At 40.2% G+C, this 12481-nt stretch overlaps 1 protein-coding gene across 1 annotated transcript in view; it reads right to left on the minus strand.

The window, feature by feature from the left end:
* Positions 1-1163: 1163 nt before the first annotated feature.
* The window catches only part of pudp (pseudouridine 5'-phosphatase), a 32056-nt gene continuing 20738 nt past the window's right edge, over positions 1164-12481 (minus strand). Inside the window, exon 4 of the mRNA XM_061066935.1 lies at positions 1164-1960. Within this exon, the coding sequence (XP_060922918.1) occupies positions 1784-1960 (177 nt within the window). The 3' untranslated portion in view covers positions 1164-1783. The remainder of the gene's footprint in view (positions 1961-12481) is intronic.

Raw genomic sequence — 12481 nt, forward strand, 5'->3', positions numbered from 1 at the left:
AACTTCACCTCAGGCAGGAGAGGGTGAATGATACGTATAACTCCAGAGAGATGAGGGTGTGAGCAAGAAAAGAGGGGGAAAAGAGAGAACGAAACAGCTGAGGAGATAAACTCGCTCCGTGAGGATGAAGGGCGAGGAAAGCGTGGGGGGGGGAATCGGATTTCAGCAGCCCCGAGGGAGCGGCGGCACCGGGATCCTCCGGCGGCGGGCCGTTAAAGCCTGCTCAGTGAGAGGAGGGGGTACATGCGATTCGTGGTATGTGCGGAAGGCAGACATGAGCAGAGATGAAAGAGTGGAGGCAACTCGAGGCCTTTGTACTGGATTACACTGTGGGGTGGTGTCAACTCCAAACTGATCCATTGTGTGTGTGTGTGTGTGTGAGTGTGTGTGAGTGTGTGTGTTCCAGGAGCTGATCATTTAAACGGAAACATCCAATCCAAGCAATGAAATTACATGCACAGACGCAAATAAACGTAAATTTCGTGTCATTTGGGAGTTGAAATATTTAAAATAGAGCAAAAAAAAACAGCATGACCCCATTTTGTGTGAAACTCACAATTTCATGAAAGCGACTCTGATAAGCCTCAGGTAGCATTGTATAGGTAGACTGTCAATTTCCTACGTCTCCAGGTGGCCTTGTGGACTCACACTTGATAATGCTGCCTTCTCAGGCATTTCCGTAAATAGGACAATGCAGCAACTGCAGTCAGTAGCTTGAGTAGTGTGAGTTATGGCATTTAACACAAATTATCCTGTGGGGAGAGTAAACGCAGCATAACTGTAGTGTAACACAAAAGCCCTGTACCAGTTTAAGCACACTCATAATTGCGAGGGCAACAATGTACTTGTTCAGCCTGTGACATTTGGAATGGCAGCGACTGAACCTGACGGGTACATCCGGTTAAAGATGTACTGATAATTTTCATGTAATCCACCACTGACCTTAGTGTGTATCTACTTGCGACACATGACACACACTGACCGCAGGCTGGTGGCACAGTCATAGAGAGTAGGAAAAAATGTCATTTGATATTAATTAAACCTGAACTCAACCCAAGCCCGAGGCTTTTGAGCACATCGTGGCCGAAACCCAGCGCAAGCCAACAATGCAACAAAGCTTTTGAGGTAGCAAAACCCTTGAACATATTATGCCAACAAAACAGTTGTTCAAATGCTGTTTATTTCCTTTTTTAATCCTACAAACTAAAATGCTTGTATGCAAATTCAGTTCATGTTTAACCTGAATGTGTCCGACTCAATGGGGAAAAGGCAACGTGCTGAAAGACTAACTAACAATCATGCAAACATTTCGAATGATACCCAACCCCAGCGCCCCTGTTTCTCCGGATATTTGAAGGACCCCCCTGTCAGCTATATACAGTATTACAGCTTGAGTTGTAGTTTTTGTTGTTGAATACATTTGTAATGTTTAAGCAACACACATTAATCCCTATTCACTGTAGCGAAATAGTGGAAGAAGATAAGGACAACAGATATATAAACCTCACCTATCTAAATATCTTCGTAGCCCTACTGCCAAGTGACTCAATATGTGTAATATATCAAGCAAAAGCTTTCAGAAAGGAGTCCTGAAATAGATTGATAATAAACTGACCTGCTTAGAGGTCTTGTTCAGTGACGTTATGTCTCATCTATCGAACGATTGAATGTCATTAGCTTGGAAGAAAAAACTGATAACATCACTTTATACCCAGAGCAGGGTAAGGCATGCAGGAAGGAAGTCAGCTTGTTGTTTCGACTTGACGTCGGTGTGGTTTCTGGCTCAGTCATACGCCGGCAAGCCAAAGAGCTGCGGCCGAAACTCCTCCATGCTCCTGAGTCGCAGCGTGGCCTCCTGGGTAAGGCTGGGGTCTAGGTTGTCATCGGGAATCATCACCACCTGCATCCCCGCCGCCAGCCCTGCCTTCACGCCGTTGGGAGCATCTTCAAACACCAAGCACTGAGCAAGGACAAGAGAGAGAGGAAAACAAAGTGATATTATCCTATAAGCCTATTAGGTCTACAGGATTCCACCCCTGCAAACGCTGCAGAGCTGAGAGCGAAAACAAACACGGGCAAAACGGGGGAGCAGGCCACCATTTCCATTTTCGATGTGATGAACTTGACACTGCTCCGAGCAGTATTGTTTACCCCTGCCAGGTGAAATATCCATTTAATCTACAATTTGAAGAAGGGTGCCCCCTGCATGCCCTGCTTCATTGGTTTTGTTTACAGTTTCAGAAATGCTCTTTGACTCCTGAACTGATACGCGCTGTTGTGCATATCAAGAGGCTGGACACACTTGAGGTTGATAAACAAATTCTTAGTTTTTTTTTACACTGTGAAAGATATGTTTTTTTAGGCTGCAGCCTGTAATTATTTACGCAGTCTATAAAAAAACTAAGATGTATTTACCATTCATCCGGGGAAATGTGTGTGTGGTATATTCCTACCAGTGAATGAAGGGAAGAGTTTAATTTTGTCATTTGTTACTTTACTCTATCACTTCATTATCAAAACTTGCTTTGGTCTGGTGTTTTGATTTCATAATGGAAAAAATAAATAAAAGGAAATTAGTTTTCTCATCCCGGGCACTTTTTAGACAATGGTCTCCAGAGACTCTTCCCACTAAGAAACTTGTTAGTCAAACGTCTAATAAACCGTTGAAATAACTGTTTTATGTTTTAAATCCAGCAAATTAATATAAATCTGTTGCAACTTCATCAAATAAATTCAATGTAAAAGGTCATATTTAATGAAGAGTTACCTATCATGTTGAGTTAGTGAGGGTAAATCAAATACATTCAGAAAGATTTAATTAAATAAGGTTATTTATACATGAAACTTGTGTTTTATCTACATATTTATGAATACATATAATTTTACTTAATCAAATCATTCTGAAGTAATTTGATTTATTCACACCAACTCAATATGATAGAAATACTTTGTTAAACATGACTCTTTATGTTGAACCTGCTGCTTGAGATGGACAAAGAAGGTTTACTGCTCTACAATTGTGTTTCTGTATTTTCACATCTCAGAGGCAACAGTAGGTAAACAAGCAAATAACACCGTCTGTGCTCAATCTTCCCAGTGGAAGATGTGCAGAAAGTTTGAAAAGTCTCAGACAGAACATTAGGACACAAGTGATGCAGCTGCTTTAAGGGATAGTTCAAGAGTGGGTGTTATACAGTGAGGTTGGCATCTGAGTATAAAATTAGCAGTACAGCCATGAGTTACCAGCACAATGTATTGGTATTTTAGGCTGTTTGTTAGATAAATCCTCCAACACCCCTCAGGACCAAAGAAAGTTCCTGCATTCTCACTGCTATCAGATACTTAGGCTAGCAGAACTGCCCTAACATATTCTGGTCTACTGTACAGTTATCTTACCTTAATGGTGGTACAGAGGTGATGCTGCTCATTCTTGAAAATAAGTGTTCAGTGCAGACTTAGTTAAGTAATATTAACCACAATTACGATTAGTTAGTGCCTCAGATATTAATAACAGGTAAATAACAGTTATACAGTTAGGGGTATCACAAACTGTATGTGAGAGGTTTCTTTGTAAAGAAGTTACTGTCACAGTGAATCTAGTCGTTTTAAGTCTTTGGAAATGGATGTTGTCTGTAAGGTGGACCTGTGTCAGGGTGACATGCCAGGCCAAGTGAAAATATGTCAAACACGAGGCTAATTTGCGTCTGAAATACTTTTCTGTGCACATGTTCAACAAGGACATTCCAGCAGCTGCAGTAAATGAATACGGCTGAACCTTCACCAGGAGGTTAATCAGTTTTCAGTATCCGATAATCGCATTCAGAAGTGGGCTGAAAGGAAGAGAGAACACGCCAAGGCAAAGTGTTACAAGGCTTCGTTCATACCAAGTATTTCATAACCCTTAAAGAAGCAAGAACACTCATATTTACCCAAACAGCCACTCAACAACATTAGCTTCAAACTCATTGTTTATAGGCAAAATTGAGATTAATAAAAAAATAATTGTGATGACATTTTCATGTTTTGTATGAACGCCTAATGAAGGTCTGGCCAAAAAGGGTTAGATTACACTCAATGGCGTGCAAATCACGACCAGGGGTCAGATTCAAAAGGAAATGGTGCATTATATTTAATGCTGAATTTAAATTAGAAATTGCCAGTGCAGTATGTGGCATTCAGAATATGGACAGAGCAGGTACTATAGGTCAAATATCTCATTCAAGGGTTTTCACAGTGAAAGTAAAGCCCATATTTTTAATAATATAACACAGAGTTGCAGCCAGATTCAATACAAGTGAAGTAAATGCCGTCCCCTTCAAATATAATTGAATTAATTTCTTGAAACCATAGCAACCACTTGTTCCAAACCTAAAGCTCATTCAGTGGACTGAACGCAATAAAACTATTCTTAACCCAAAATAAGACACACTTTAATCATGTATGTAATAGTCAAGAGAACAAAAATGTCACATTTCAGTTCACCACTGAGTGAGTATCATACTAATATTGTAACTGATATAGGTATACGTATAGCTGCTGAGAAATGAAACTCACTTAATCAGTTGAAAATAAGCAAGTACTGCATATCTATTAAGTTTTGGTATCTGATGTCTTAACTTAAAGGTAGGGTTGGTACGTAGTTTCTGAAGCACTTAATCTTAGCCTGTGAAATCCTCTCCAAATCCTGATGGGCATCAATAAATAAAGGAGCTGTCTCTGGCCCTCACGTGATTGTAATAAACATGATCATTCATTTTGTTGGGACAGAATGAAAGGATTTGCTGGCGTATCCATCTGTCACTAAACAACCCGCCTGCCTCCGTGCCCGTGCTCTCACTGCGCATGGCCGCTGTATCCACAAACCATCCATCCACGCATTAGCTTCAAGGCTTGCTCGTGTGTGAGCTGACTCCAATCCCTAATGACTACGTATACACCCTGGATAAACCTACGTTGTATATATAAAAAGAAATGTGGTGGTCTAAATCTATATATTTCTGTCTTTTCATGCTGTATTTTCATTGGGTTTCTTTGTCCACACAGGTTATAGTTTTGAAGTGGCCAGAAGTGTTTCACAGAGAGGTCTACAGACTATTGTTTCAGCAATAATTAAACTACAAAGTGACTTTAGCATGAAATTGAAATGCCTCTTTGTTTCCTTCTTTATTACCAACATTGGATAGTGAATTCATTGCTGGGTTCAAACAAAGCTTTAACCTTTGTGGTTGAAACGGTACTTCAGTGTGAATAAAGGAAACAGCCGTAAACTGAGTCTAAAGCCCTACAGAAGAAAGCAGGAGCTCAAGGCTGAAAGGCTCAAGGACCTTTGTTCATCCCAACTCTAATACTCAGGTAGAATAAAGGGGGCTCCTCAAGTCTCTTTAAATCCTAATTGACTTCTGTGATGTCACTAAGCCTGAAACTGGATGATGTTGAACAATGCAAGCGGAAACACAGAGTTCACAACAGAGGGCTCGTGCTAATTCCCTTGAATGGGAGCAATTAAAACTAGTAATTACCCGATGAGCTGGCGAAATGACCCTTTAATCTGCCTCCAATGCGCTGTTTCGAAATGGATGGACGCACATTGACAGCTCAGGTGGATTATGAATGGAAGTTACAGAAGCAAGAAAGACATTTTTATAGTTGAATAATGATAGGTCTGTACCAAGTATGTGAACAAACCCAGTCACACATACATTACAAGGACTAGCTAAGACACAGTCTGTGATTCTATATGAAAAGTGAACAACACCTGATAGGGGTACATATAGGGCACATGCAGGGTACCCCCCACCCCATGCTTTTCATTTATGTTCAATATGAGGAGCATGATCCTGTTGCTGGACTGTCACTGAAATCAAACCACTTTCAGCTTTGTTGCTAATCCATAGTTTAAAAATGAAAGTGCTTAAATACAACTTTTCCTTGTCTCTCTTTCTTCCCCTCCCCACATCTCTCTCTTTTATCCCCCTCTTTCAACCCACCTCTTCGCTCTCACCCCAACCTGATCAAGGCAGACGTCCGTCCATCCCGAGTCTCGCTCTGCTAGATGTTCTGTCCTGTTGAAAGGAATTGTGGGTTTTTTTCTCCAACAACGCAAGTGCTTTGTCTTTCTCGGAACTTTTGGGTTTCACTATAATATTCAGGGGGTTTTTGACCTTGCTTTTAGCAGTGGTTTAAGATAATTAATTTGTGAATGTACAAATTTAGAATGTATTGACTTAAATAGTCAAATTAGAGGTGAGCTGTGTCTTTGTAAGGTGGGCCTCCACATTGATTCTCCATTGATGTCATATGTTGATGTACGGACATAGTCTCTCATGGCATTATAACGTGACTGTCCAAAGTCTCTCCGTTTAACTGTTTTTTTCTACCTCTTCCCCCCTCACTACAAATTTTTCGGATTTTCCCTCACTTTAGTTAGTTGCTCTATTGAACCATTAAAATCAGACAACAGTCATAAACTGTCTGAATAATTGATAGGCATCTTCTCTATTCCTCCCAAGAGTAAACACATCAGTAAGATGTAGTCCATAATCTGGGTTAGTATCAAATTAATGCGCTTTTCCACTGAAGAGTCTCAAGAATCCATAACCCGGGACTTCCCGGAACCATTAAAACCATTCTAATGACAGTCGTGGCACTAATGGAGCCAGTAAAAGCCAGTTGGGGGCACCGTCATCAGCAAGCATGAAATAAGCAAGCATAAATAAAGCACAGATTTTTTTTATTTTCAACATTATTTTCAAGCTGTGTTATGTCACTTATTCTGACAGATTCCAGTAGTGTTTTTGCTGCAGTAATGCTTGTTGTTGTCTGCTCCCCCACCAGCACAAGTCCTTAATTAGTCAAGAGCCGGTGGAGAACAGCGGAAACAAAATCAGAACCTCTGCCATTTAATGCACATAACATTCTAAGCCCCTACTGTGGTAAAAGGTGTTAACAGGCTTTCCCTCCTGTGATAATGGTCGCTTGAGTGCCAGCGATATTGAAGAGATTATTTTCAAGCAACCGAAAGACGGTTTAATCATTCATACAGAAGTAACATGCTTTTGTCTGATTCCAGATGAGTGTGTCTAAAGATGTTCATATAAAACTACAGACACAGAGATAATGAAAAGCATCACTCTCTCAGCTCCCATACACACAGAATAACCTCTTTTATTGGAAGGCAAAAAATCTATCTGTGATTGGTCAATACATGTTAGGGTTGGGTGATGAGACGAATATAGTTTATCGGCGACTGGTGCAGGGGCCATTGTTGGTTGTTGTTCTGTTTTATTGGTTAATTGATCAGGAGATATTTATTTAGCTAATATAATGGTCTGCCTCCTAGGGACTTATCCTCTCAACGTATTTTTTGATGGTTCATTTGTTTGTAGCAGCTGCCACAATATCAAGACTGATCACCACACGCTGATTGAGACTTTTATTAAATTGGTGCAAATTCATCATCCGCTTGTTCTTATCACACACACATACTGTAAACTCAGACAGGAAGAAAACAACATAATTTGGTTTTAACAAACACCAATCACGTTTATAAAGACAACAAATTACTTCATTTGGCTCCCTTAGCTTGCCAGTTGCATCCAATTTAAGATAAAAATAAATCCACAACAGGAGAATTTTTACTCTAATTTGCAACAAGCTCTTTTGTGCATTTACATTGTGTCCTTTCCACAATCAAGATGTTCAAATAACTTTCATAAACGTTTTTAGTTGTGATGAGGATATTGTCAACTATAAATTTAATCTGTGTGTTGCACACAGCACAGATGTGACAGAGAAGAAATCAGTTATCAGTTCTGGATTGTCTGTCAGGAGAATAAAAAAGGATGTGTCTCACTGCAAGGTGCGAGGTTGTTTTCTTATTTCCTTTCACAAAGGATGACCCGGTGTTTGCTTTGCTAAAGGAGACAAGTTAGGAAGCATAACACCTCCTTTATTTATAATTAAGAGAATTCTAACAGCTCTTATTATGGTGATGGCTGAAAAACTTCCAGGTCATTTCACTCAGTTAGGAAGGTTCCCAAGCAAGATGGACTATTCGAGCGGAGCCCGAGTCTATTTGGAAAAGAAATGAATCCAATTGTTGATGTGAGTGAACACACTGAAGTACACACATGCCTACCACAACTGACCACATTGCAGTAAGGAACCACAGCGGCATCAGTAGCTGAGCACTGCTGACTATGGCCCAAAACCAGAGGCTGTCACACAAAGAGGTGGTGTTCTGATTGTTAAACAGCCAGCCACAGAGCAACACAGCTTAATATAATGCAAAAAGGTAAATCCACTGAAGCTCACCTTTCCAACAAGGTGGGAGACAAGAGTTGAACTGCCTTTTCATGCCAGCATAAACCCTCATAACCCAAATTCAAAGTACATCAGAAAAAACACATGTATTGACCATTGAAAATTGGGCCAGAAATCGTTATGTATGTTGATTAAAGGGCAGTTTTGAATGTTTATGTTATTTGTTGTTCATTTTAATGTTTATGTCCCTGCTTGTGCTCATGTAAAGCTGCATTGCTTAACTTTAATGTTAAGCAATGGTTCACTGAAACATTGTTAAAATGAATGATAAATAAGAGAATTTGTTTCGGTGAAAAAAAATGATTTAAAAAGCATATATTCATTATTATTCATTACCAGGTGTGAATTATTTGTCAAACTCTATAATAGAGAAAAACTTAAATTCAGACTGTCATTAAGAAACTGTTTCCACAGACAGATTTTTTTCACAATAACTGTTCACCAACTCAGGACAATCTGATGTAGCATTTCAAAGTAGAAGCCCTTGGAAACAGCATATTGTGACTGTTTTGGTTGTAGCAACAGTAAAAGAGATTCTTATGGCATTAGACACTGAAAGGATGGGGCAGTTAGTGACTGGGCCGCCCACTTGTTTACCAGTCTGGTAACCGTTACATCCACAAATAGGGTTAGCCTAACGTTAGAGTTCTGGTGCTTTGTGTGAAAAAGGTGGTCTGGAAAGGAGTCAAATTCCGAGCCTGAAAAATTGACCCAGTCCGTCCCTGCTGTTAACTGAAGATCTTCCAGGTTTGGTCAGACAAATGGAGACATTTGTAGAAGTCACCTTGGGCTTTTCGAAAATGCAACAGTCACTACTTTCCGACCACTTTCAGAGGAAACTATGTATTAACCGAATATAATTTAATTAATTCATGGATCATGATGTTTATTGTTAGTTTTGGCACAGACAACCCATCACACTAGGTGGATAATAACAAAGCACAAGCATTATTTACCATATATATGAGACCCAAACTTAATTCACAGCCTAATCTCATTTTCTTAATCCAATGTAGATTCAGTCGGCGCTCAGAAGCCATCATTCATCATTAAATGTGCATACACCCTCAAATCGATAATACAACTCTCAGGGGGACGGAGTGTTGAATCCAAGATTGCAGCTCTGTGGCGCTGATGGGTAACTGATCAAAACAACACCTCTCCAAAATAAACAATTTTCCACTTTTGAAATTGGACAACAAAACCAAGTGACCTGGATAATCCAAACAAAACAAAAACACCAAGTACCTCCTGAGGCTTCGGGCATTTTTGTCAATTTCATTCGTTATTGTGGAAGCTCATTGCAATATTCAAACACACACCAAGGCCTTTTACGAAGGCATTAAAAGCTAGAAGGTATAGGAAGAAAAAAATGTCTGTATGCAAATAATTTATCTTTCTGTGTGAACAAAAGATACCTGCATCCATATGCAGAGGTATTGTCGAAAGAAATAAGAAGCGCAATAGTTTCAGTTGGGCTTTAAACACCGCTCTTTAATACATCACTCCTTTGTTTGGATTGAAGGAATAAACAGCCTTGTTTCAAATAAAGAAGGGAGGGATATACAAGTTCTGAAGAGTCTTTCAGAAAAACAATATAAGGCCTTTTAAAGTTGGGTCCAGAGCGACCGGTCTCCTTTACTTCCCTCTGTGAGGAGACACAGCACCTGCTGGTCCTCGGCTTTGTAAGGTGCAATAGAGGGTTTGAAACACATCCAAACACATGCAATATTCAGTATAGCCAGCATATGTGGATTCACTGTGGACCTAAAGGTGAATGTGACAAGCCAAAGGGGATGAAGGGTGAGGCAAAAGCCGTAAAATGCGTGTGTTTGGTGTGCACGGATACAAATGCACACCTTGGCTATTGTCTCCAAAAACAACTGGCCCACTAACACAGACACTGTCAACTCCCTAAGGGGAGCTTGTTGTGGCCAGATGACAGCAGCCAGTGCCTGCGTGCTGTGATTTGGAGAGGATCCAGGCCTTGTCTGGCTGCAAACAGTGCTGCTGGCAGTGGAGTTGAATAAGGACGCCTCTACAATGAACGGCTGCCCTGATTGAGCGTCTTCTACATTTTAGCTGAGTTCACAGGCATCAGGAAGATCATGTGTTTATGGGGAAAAGATCTGACATGGGATTTGAACCTGAATGGTCGCATGGTGTTGAATTATGTACTCCAGTTTTGTCAGCAGTCCCTGGTTAACCTATTTCTACATTTCTTTTTAATACTTTTATCCTGTAATATATTATCCTGCTTTCACTTAAAACCTTTAATATTCTCTAAATTCTGATCTGCCGTGTTAAAGTCTAAGTGAAGGAATGGGAACCACTTACCACTCTATTGATTGTATAAAATGAATGATGCAGCCTTGGAAATTACAGAGCTTAAAACTAAATGTAGGGGGGGGGGGGGGGGGGGAGTGGGAGGCCTAGAGTCAAAACAAGATGAGAAGAATTTTCATATTATATTTAAAGGTATTCTATGATTCAGTAATTATATGTACTGATGGAAAATGGAATAAAATCCAAGGGAACGTTTTCTATGCTTAAGAAAATATATAGTTTGCTCAATTTATGTTCAAAATAAGCTGAGGCCCATAGAGAAAATAAAGACCAGGCCTGAAGTAGGAGGTGCATGGTGAGATAGTTGTAAAACCTACTTAACACAGATTTTCTAAAGGAATAAACATATAGCTCTCTCTGTTTGACAAATGTATCTTATTCTGAATCTGCATCATGCCCAAGCCTGATCTAAGTTTGAAAGACTTACAGGTAAGTGCATGGACACAAATCCTTATTTAGCTGTTTGCACATCAACAATCCAGTCTGCTGGACCACTCTTACAACCTGCGAATGAAAAGGAAATGAAGAATTGCAACTTTTACAGACAATGTTGCATCAGTGAGGTTCCCCCTCTTGTGGTTTTGACGCTTGATGCACTGACATCATGTGCACCATTTTGGCATTGGCAAGTTTTCAGGTGACTGTCTGGCATATCTGGCACTAACAATTTGGGGGGGGGCTCATCGTTGCATATTAACAATCTGCTGCAGCGACCAGTGAAGAGGACCCAAGGATAGAAAAATCATTGAGTAGCAGTAACAGTTGGAGAATTGTCAGGACAAAGGCTGGAAGACGGACTTGGAGGCTTTGTAGACACTCGCTCTGCAAAGTCCTCAACTGATTGGGTATTACAGGAGCGGCATTAAATATATGAGCAGAATTGAAGAAAAAGATACTAGGAGATTTCAGATTAAGAGGAAAAATCCACAAGCATTTGTTGCTGAGACACAAGTTGGGCCCCGATGAACCCTATCTGGCTCACCCGGTTAAAGATCCTAGAAGGAACTTAAAATTTCACGTCACATGCCGTAAATTGAGTTAATGATTTAACTTAACCATTGACACAGATATGAGAAATGCATACCTCCTCCTCTCATCTTACTGTGGGCAAATGGAACATCCCACCTGAGACAATCCCAATTCATTCCACGTATAGGGGGGGTTAAAGTTGGCTGGCATATTAAACCATACCATTACACAGAGCTGTTTGCAAGATGCATATCGATGAGGTAATGTATCGTAATTCTCTTTCTGAACTCATCCATCTCGCTGGTCTGTATGGGTTAGCCTTTAGCCTAGCATTTAGCCTAGCGCCTAGCCCCGCTCGCCTGTTCCCTCTCCCTTTGCATAAACATGGGCTTTTGCAGCCTGACTGTCGTAAATCATTGCTCTGACCTCACCGGCAATCTGCTCCGAACTCAGAAATTGAGAATACTTAATGGAAAAAGCCTATTTTCTGATTGTCTCATCTGCTGTTGTAGCAATATTAAAATAAGACAGTTTCATAACCAGATAAAAACTCTTCCCGGTGATTGATGATAAAAGACCAAAAGCACCAGAGTAAACCAGGTCACATAATGGATAATGCATCCCAGAAATTCAGTACCATACGCACACACACACACACACATTGGTCGCAAAGTACCTAAATGTTGTAGTATTAACTAAAGTATTTGCTAAAGTTATTGTCACAATCAAAAGTCCTTCTGACAAATGAAAAATCAGATTCATTCAAATCCAGTAGAAGAAGCTTCCTTGCTATTGGTACTTTGCTCTGCTCCGAGGTCGAATGATTTCCTCTTGGTTACGTTCT

This window comes from Limanda limanda, chromosome 23 (assembly GCF_963576545.1).
Source record: "Limanda limanda chromosome 23, fLimLim1.1, whole genome shotgun sequence".
Lineage (NCBI taxonomy): Eukaryota > Metazoa > Chordata > Actinopteri > Pleuronectiformes > Pleuronectidae > Limanda > Limanda limanda.